Source organism: Chrysochloris asiatica, unplaced genomic scaffold (assembly GCF_000296735.1).
Source record: "Chrysochloris asiatica unplaced genomic scaffold, ChrAsi1.0 scaffold00260, whole genome shotgun sequence".
NCBI classification, from domain to species: domain Eukaryota; kingdom Metazoa; phylum Chordata; class Mammalia; order Afrosoricida; family Chrysochloridae; genus Chrysochloris; species Chrysochloris asiatica.
The window spans coordinates 165,600-175,083 of record NW_006408778.1 but is presented as its reverse complement, the minus strand read 5'-3'; the positions used below and the strand labels follow the sequence as shown (position 1 = coordinate 175,083).

General features: G+C 40.3%; 1 gene segment (V, D, J or C); it reads right to left on the bottom strand.

Moving 5' to 3' along the window:
* Positions 1–4,634: 4,634 nt before the first annotated feature.
* On the bottom strand, positions 4,635–7,689 carry LOC102841554. The segment is given in 3 exon segments: positions 4,635–4,682; positions 7,260–7,558; positions 7,644–7,689. Coding segments are annotated over 3 exon segments (393 nt in total).
* Between the last annotated feature and the right edge of the window lie 1,795 nt (positions 7,690–9,484).

The following is a 9,484-nucleotide window of genomic DNA, read 5'->3' as shown; positions in this document are numbered from 1 at the left end:
AATATACAGGAAACTACAACACCTCTACAAGAAAAGGACAAAAAACCTAATTAAAACATGGGCACAGAACATGAACAGACACTTCACTAAGGCAGACATCCGGGAAGCCAACAAACATATGAAGAAATGTTCACGATCACTAACCATTAGAGAGATGCAAATCAAAACAGCAATGAGATATTATCTCACACCAACAATAACAGCAAATATAAAAAATGTAGAGGACAATAAATGCTGGTGGGGATGTGGAGAGACTGGGACAGTCCTGCATTGTTGGTGGGACTGCAAAATGGTCCAACCTCTCTGGAAAGCAATATGGTGTTTCCTCAGAAGGTTGAAAATACAAATACCTTATGATCCAGCAATTCCTCTACTTGGTATTTACCCACAAGAAATACAAGCCATAACATGAGTAGATATATGCACACCAATATTCATAGTAGCACTATTTACAATAGCATAAAGATGGAGACAGCCAAAGTGCTCATCAACTGAAGAATAGATAAACAAATTGTGATACATACACACAATGGAATAATATGCTACCTTGAAGAATAACAAGGAAGCTGCAAGCCACCGCATAACAAGGATAAACCTTGAGGACATTATGTTGAGGGAAATTAGTCATTCACAAAAAGAGAAATACTGCATAGGACCACTGCTGTAAAAGACTAAGAAAAAGAACCCATACTAAAGGTGGGTGGGGGGAATTCTTTGTTGAGCGCTGGTAAGTTGGGGCACAGGGCAGGGATTAGACACAGGACAGTTTGGGTGCTGGGGAGGGGGGCAATATAGAAGAAGGGAGAGGGGAATGGAAATACAAAGCAGATGGGAGAACAATTAGGCATGTTTGAATGGGCTAAGTGGGACAGAGGTAAAGAATGATGTGTACACAACCTTGGAACTACAGGGTTCTGGGATACAGAGACTGAGACATGATTGGAATGGGGAAAAGGAGGGAATAATGTTAAGATGTTGGCTGTCTTTTGAATCTTGGTATTCTTTGCATTATAATATAAAATAGACACTGGAGGGGGAGAGAAGGGAATAGTAAGAAACAACACTATAGAAAGCTTGTAAGTCAGTCTTCTGCCTATAAATGATTGGAATTCCTAAAATGGGGCCACAATTGTCCAGTGAAGGAGCTTCTTGTGGAGCCTCTGCAATACATAAGACTATAGATAGAAGCCTGAACCCCATCCAGTTCTCCAGAGACGAGAAATTTCCACTTGAAAGGAGGAGCAGACCCACCTGGAACGGCTAGAAGAATAGAAGATACTTCTTGAAAGAAAGACCTACAGGAAAAGTACAAAAAAAAATAGAGGCAGGCAGACTGTTACTACAAGAACAAACAAGTTGCTTGCCCAGGGAACATCAAGGCAAGTGGTCGGGTCCCCTCAGTGCAAAACCCCTTCCAAGACTAGGACTCAATGGGAATACAATCTCATCACCGATAAGGGGAAATGAGGGAAAAACAACAATGAAGTGGTGAGCTCAGCCCTCCAATGTGGAGAGTGAAGTGTTCAGCTGATAAAAAGAGAGGGCATATGCACAAGAACACCCACACTTGCAGATAATACCCACTTGACCTGGCTTCAATGATCAAAGCTCAATCAGAAGAAAGAAGAGGAAAAAGAGTAATCTGATGCAATTTGATGAACTTGACCTACACCTATGGAAGCAGTAGCTCAAATGGGGGAACAAATTCTTACTACAAGAATCATTCCCACCCCCTCCACACACAGAGTAGACAGGGATGGGCAGCTTCGACATTGACTACCCAAAATGGGGGTGGGGGGGGCTACAAGTGCAAGAAGTGACTGGCTTACAAGCTTTCAAGAGGGAACCTAGAGCCTGGGGGCCTCGAGGAAGGCAGAATCTCTAGTGAGTAGTATACAATCTGCCGAGGAGGAGCTGATGAAATGATATACAGATGGGTCTCTTTTGATACAATAGTGAATAATTGTTGTCAGGACTGATTGTGAAGTTTGGAAATGTAGGGGTAGACATTTTATAGCAAGGAAGGGAGGGAATAATTTTTCAGTCTAGGAGTGGAGGTCCCTAGGACCATCAACGGAGAAGAGCCAAGAGCGGGAACCTAACCAGAGAGGCAATGATGCCTGAGATGGAGGCAGAGACAGTGACATGGAGCGATAGAGCAGCTGGGGACTTTAGATCCAGAGAGGGAGAGTGACTGTGTGCTGAAGACTGTGGGGGAGGGGGTAGTGTAATGGGCAGGCTTTCAACCTACCCTTTGGTAGTTTGGTGATGCATGGAGGGGATTGTAACCATGCCAATGATATGATATACGATAGAATGAATGTAAAATTAATATTCTACCATGGAAACTATCATATAATTCACAATAAAACACTAAAAAAAAAAGAAGTCTAATTAAAAGGTCTTGTGATATAAGTTTGAGAAAATATACTAGAGGAAAATATGAAATATCAGTGAGTTCAGTAGTTAGATCTTTTGAATAAATGTCTATGTGCAAAGTTGGTTATGCCTCAGCATTAAGTAAAAGTGAAATGAAAGCACTTTTGGCATTGTAGAATAAACACAAGACCACAAGTTTACTTTGAACCACACATCAGGATTTCAAACACACCAGCAACTCTTTGTAAACCCTGTACTGAGTTCCCATGAGCTGGAACTGACTCAGTGGAATTTAACAACAATTGGGGAATGAAGACCAAATCAAGAGCATTGCTATTCCTTTCCTCTTGCCATCACACACAATCTAAAATAACTAAGACTTACTTCCATTTCTAGAACCCAAGAATTACACTTAGATGAAAAATATAAACTTTTTTAGCAAGAAGGAACACCAGAGGACAATAAGAGACAAACCTTACTGGCCAAAATTCACAGCTTTACCACCAAAGCAATGCACCTAATTCACCCATGCTTCTTTTTTCCCTAAGAAAATAAGTAAATAAGAATGGGATATTTGATCTTAATCTGTCTCCCTGAATTTTGTCTATGGGCCTTTAGTATAGTAAATTCCCTCATCTAACTTCACTTGCTCAGCCCGAAACCTGGACAGTCTGCAGCCTAATTGCCCCTGTTGGCTCCTCTGGCATCACAGCTGCTCTATTTCTCTGCGTTTCTAACACACTCAGAATGGAATTATCACTCTAGTATCACTTACAGTTATAAACGGTTGTGTCCTCAGAGCTCACTGGTTATATTCATGTATGCTGTGGTTGTGGATGTTTCCCTCTGCCCTGCAACTTCCTAGTGTAGATTTTTCCAACACTTTCTGGTTTCATCTATCCCAGACACTCAAATCTTTGTTAGGAGTCGGCCAAACCACCTGTATATACTAGTTGATGAAGGTTTAACTTATAGCCTTGGAGGACACCTTCACTTAAGCATCAAGTTTTCTTCCTTCAGCTTCAGTCTCCAGCCACTGGACATGGTAGTGGATACCTGTGGAGAGCAGATAGGGTCCATTGAAATGCACTCACAATATTCCCCTCAGCCCTGTAACTGGGGACAGTCTTACCTGTAGTCACTGCCACCAAAAAGAGGATTCTCCAGTTCGTATCAATAGTCAGGGATCTGTATTCTCGGGAAATTCTGAAGGGGAGGGAAGTGGTTATTAAGTGATGTTTTGGGATGCACAGACATATCAATATTTGAGTCAATATTTGTATATTTAATAGGCAAATTATTTCAGAGCCAAAGAGAAAAGTCTCAGAGACCACATGACTCTACATTGCAGAAGGTAAGATATTAATCACTGTTCAACATATGTTTCCTTTGCTTTGTCAGCAAACACTGCATGCACAGACAGAGCACTTACCATGCATTACCCACAGGGCTTGTGCCTTATTTTGATCACAGCTGTAAATGATCCAGATACCAACTCAAACTCTTTTAGTCCACCAGAAACTGTGATACCAATGAGGTTTAGGGCTTCAATCTGGTATTTCTGAATGAAGGACTGTTACTGTTTAAAAGAAAAAAAAAAAAAAAAAAAAAAAAAAAAGATGAGAGAAATGAGGCTTCAACAGCAGGCAGGTTTATTGAGAGTAAACCTGGGAGTGGGAACTCAAAGTCAATAGAGACAAAAAGCCCACCTGTCCCTTACTGACTGGCTTATTTAAGGCGGTACAGTCCAGGGTATAGTTTTGGTGGGCTTCCAGTGGTTGGAATTATGGTGATGTTCCTAAAACCTGAAACTACTGGGGAGAGGGTTTCTTGGTGTAATAAAGACTTAACATTCAGGAAGCCAAAGCTTAAACAGGACTTCATTCAGTGCCACTTGGGGGCAGCTGCAACGCCATTTTGTTGATCAGGAGCAGGGCCCTTCACTGTTCAACCTGAGTGTTACACAGGCTCTTTGGCATCAGTGATATTTGCTCCTCACTTTAAGACAATTTTCTCAAGTCCCTGTGTGGATATCCTGAAACTCCCAGTTGTTCACATCGGTCCAGTGATGAATGATGCAGGACACTATTTCTAATATTAATGATAATATTAATTGCAAAACCCATGGCTCCAAAATATTCCCATTAATGTTTAACTAATAACTTTGTGTCTCTTTTCTGTAATATATTTTCTTAGAGTATCTATGTATTTTCAGGTATCTTTCATCATTCCTCATCTCTGTAATTTAAAGCTGATTAAATTGGATACATAAACTTGTCACATCCTCTGACCATAGTGTTTCCCTCTCAAACACCAAATCCAGGGAGTATCACCAATAATTGGCATCTGAATCTCTTATTCCTGGAAGCAATGTATATCCCCTCACCAAACCCTGGACCCATTGGAATTGATGATACCATCCTGTATTTCATCTTCACTTTTAGGATATCTTTAAAATAAACAAACCAATTTGAGTGTTAGTTGACCATTGGGTCTCAAATAGACTTTATTCAATGTTGGATTGCACTCATGAGTTATATCCTTTATCCAGTCTACTATTTTGCCAAACAGTGAATAAAGGGGTTAATTTTAGTTCAGGTTTTAAGGAGTTCTAGGAAAGAGATTTTCAGGGAGCATTTGCTGTGAAGACTTGCTTAGAAAACACAACAAAGCATTAATAAAAAATAATTAAACACCTTCTGCCACAGATTCTATTAAAGCTCAAGTCCACTGAATGTGTTACAGAATAGAAATGTTCCATAGAGTTTTCTTCACTAAATTCTTTACAAAAATCAGATAACCTTTCATCTGTTGTGAGACTGGAAAGTTTTGAACTTTCAAAATTAAATAGTAGCCGATTGCAAATCGTTCATGTCACACCAGGACCAGTAAAATGTCTACATGCCCTATAAATTCACTCATTTAAAGGTGGTAATCATTGCATTTTTAAGTCAGCTATGTAAGTCAGAACACGAAATAGCCATTGTCATATTTTTCTTTAAATTATCTTTTTTTAAAATGTTTTATTGTGAATTATATGATAGTTTACATGAGAGCACTCTAGTTGTACATTCATTCTATCATATATCGTTTCATTGCAATGGTTCAAATCTCCTCCATGCATTATCAACCTACCAAAGGGTATACCCTACAAACCTGCCCCCTACACCTACACTCCCCACCCCCAGTCTTCAGCACACAGTCCCTCTCCCTCTCTGGATCCAAAGTTCCCAGCTGCTTCATCACTCCACGTCATCATCTCTGCCTCTATCTCGGGCCTTGCTGCTTCTCTAGGTAGGGTCCTGATCTCAGCTCTTCTCCGTTGATGGTCCTAGAGACCTCCACTCCTAGACTGGAGAGTTAATCACTCCCTTCCTTGCTATAAAACGTCTACCTTTACATTTCCAACCCTCACAATCAGTCCTGATAACAATTATTCACTATTGTATCACAAGTGACCCATCTGAGTTTCATTTCATCAGCACCGCCTAGACAGATTGGGTACTACTCACTGGAGATTCTGCCTTCCTCCAGGCCCCCTGACTCTAGGTTCCCTCTTGAGAGCTTGTAAACTAGTCACTTCTTGCCTTTGTAGCCCCCCTCCGCCCAATTTTGGGTATCCAATGTCCAAGTTGCCCATCTCTGTCTACTCTGTGTGTGGAGGGGGTGGGAATGATTCTTGCTTGAAGGATTTGTTCCCTCTTTTGAGTTACTGCATCCATAGGTGTAGATCAAGTTCATCAAATTGAATCAGATTACTCTTCTTTTCCTCTTCTTTCTTCTCCTGGTTGAGCTCTGATCATCAGTCATCGAAGCCACGTCAAGTGGGTACCATCTGCAAGTGTGGGTGTTCTTGCACATATGCCCTCTCTTCCTATCAGCTGGTAGTTTCACTCTCCACTCTACTCCTCTGTTGCCACGCCACTGACTCTGGGCCCAAGAGTCCCCAGGTCTACCCACACTGCTAGCCAACCAGGTCTCCACTTGGGTCCACAGAAGTCCAATGAACATTGTAGGGCTTATCTTGCCGCTTCATTGCTGCTTTTACCCCAGTAGATGAATTTGAGCTATTGAACTTGCAGTTCAAACAGACCATGCAGTCCAGTGCTTATCCTACACTGATACACAAAGAGTAACAAATACTATCATGATAAATGAAGAAAACACTAAAATCATTGAAAGCTTCATATGTGTTGGCTCCACAATCAGCACTCATGGAAACAACAGTGAAGAAATCAAAGGACAGCATTCATTGGGCAAATCTGATATGCAGACCTCTTTAAAGTGTTCAAGAGTAAATGTATCAGTTTGAGAACTAATGTGCACCTGAACTAAGCCATGGTATATTTAATAGCCTCATATGTAGGTTAAAGTTGAAAAATGAAAAAGAAAGTCCAAAAATTAACTGATTCACTTGAATTATAATGTTGCAGAAGACTATGGACTTCCATAAGAACAAATAAATCTGTCTTGAAAGTAATATATCCAGAATGCTTCTAAGGAGTATATGACAAGACTTTGTCTATCATATTTGTCAGACATGTTATAGAAAGGATGAGTTCCTGGAAAAAGACATCATGTTTGGTAAAGTGTAGGATCAGACTCCCACCGAGAGGGCTTCACAGAGTGGCAGCAACAATAGTCTCAAATGTAACAAAAATTGTAAGGATGGTTCAAGCCAAAGCTATGCTTTGTTCTGTTGTGTACCACATTGCTGTGAGTTAGAAATGACTCGATGGCATCTAACAACAATAACAACAATAAAGTAAGACATCCTGCAGCATAATTTTTCCTGTCAACTCTTAAGTCAATTCAACTGTCTTCTCTCATTCAGGGTTTCTGACACACTCAGGATGTGGTTATCACACTGTGTTTCTCACACAGTAATACATGGCTGTGTCCTTAAAGCTCAGACTGCTTAGATCCATGTAGGCTGTACTTCTGGATGTTTCCAAGGTCATGGTGACTCTGCCCTGGAACTTCTGTGCATACTTTGTTTCACCATTGCTTGTATAAATCCTTCCCATCCACTCAAATCCATGTCCAGGGATCTGCTGCACCCAATGCATACTGTAGCTAGTGAAGGTGTATCCAGAAGCCTCACAGGAGATTTTCACTGATGACCCAGGCTTCTTCAGTTTACCTTCAGATTGCACCAGCTGGACCTGGGAGTGGCCACCTGCTGAGAGCAGATTGGAGTGGATGAAATTCACCTTGAGTACCCCAAATGACTTCCCCATCCCTGAGATTGCGAGCAATTTTACCTGTGACTGCTGCAACCAACAAGAGGATTCTCCAAGTCCAGTCCATGGTTAGAACTTCTAATGGGGAGTGTTGTGGTTGTTGGTTGGTACTCTGTGAATGCAGGTATTTGACATAGTAGACTTCAGATTATTTACATATTCATGAGGCAGACTATTTAGGTCTGGGCACCACCTAAGGAACATATTTATTTTAAAATAATTCCAAAGATACAACAGCCAAATAAGCAAGGGATGCTAAAAATGCAAATCATGGAGTTTTCATTCTTCAGGTCCTACTTGGGGACATGGATCCTCTACCACATCTCTAAACACTGGGTGAGTAGAGCCCATCTCACTTAGAAACAAGTTGAAGCAGATCAAGACAGTTCCAATTTACAGTGAACCTACATACAAGAGATCAGAACTCTTTTAGGTCCTGTAAGACCCTCGCATCCTTATGCTTGCACCATTGTGCTTATTCATCTTTTGAGATTGAAATATAGCCTGCAGAAAAGAGACATTTACTAAATATTTTATTTTAATCCCACATTTTATTAAAACAGATTTCAGAATTGATATGTGGGGCAAAATCGGACTGTTGAATATGAAGGAAGGCAATATATTCCCTCAAGGATGTATTTCAAACAAACAAATAAAGCAAATGTTTGATGGTACACTGGTATTCTTCATGGTGATGTGAAATTCCAGTTTAAATATAAGTTCCTGAGACCTTCTCATTACAGTAGATGCTTCCTGCATACTTTGGATAATAGAATGTTTTGTCATCTAACGTTGGCATGAAAATTTAAACCTTATTTATTTCTTTTTTATGTTTACTTTTCTCTCTCACTTTTGTCGAGGGATGGGGGTTGAAGTACTTGTGGGGAACACCGATAGAACAGGTTTTGACATAAAAATTGATGCAGAATTTTATGGTTTCCTGCAGGTCTTATTCCTAAAAGACCTGCAGGAAGCCACTACCAAAATACCTGTATGTGCTCCATGTTTTCAGTAGGTTTTGTATGCCCCCTGGAGGCTGAGCAACTCTCTGCAGAGTCGATAATGGTCTACACTCATACTTTCTTGCCTGTCTTGGTCTATCACAGTACTTTATTGCTGAGTCTCAGTTCTCATGCTGATCATTTCTAAATGGAGATAAGCACTCTCTGGCGGTCCTGCACAGGTTGAGGGTGGATACTAGTAGTGGTGGTTTCTAAATGAATGGAGATGTAGACAAGCTATTCCATACAATTCCTCAACCCACTCTTTCCAGATGTTGTTCACTGTAGACTACTCAGAATGGGTCAGCACAGTGCTATCACTAGAGTAGTTATCGCCCAGGGCCGTAATTCATTAAAAACATCCCAGGTTGGAAGAACAATCTGGACTCACCCCACTCTGGTGTCTTAATGCCTTGTGAAGTATATTTAATTCCTGTGTAGTGCATACAATTAAGTCTAATTATTGTTTGTGGTGAAAATAAAATGTATTTCCCATGAATAAGTCAGTGATCATGTGAAATTCTACATGCAAACTCTGGCATCCTTCTTATCACAATAAATGTATTTTACATCTACTGATTCTTTTTAGTTACTGACTTTTGCACTCTAATCCAATAAATTATCAATTAATTCCAACCACATTTTTTATTAATATTAAAGTGAAAAAAATGTTAAAACTTCAACTTCTTAAGCTTTTGCATACAACGTTGCTGTATAAATTTCAGTTAACATTCATACTAACTGGTCTTCCTTGGAGTCATGTGTATAATAACCTATCACTCCCAGATTTGATTCTACTCAGTGGAAATTCAACCTTCCTCCACGCCCTCTGGATCTAGGTTCCCTCTTGAAAGCTTGTAA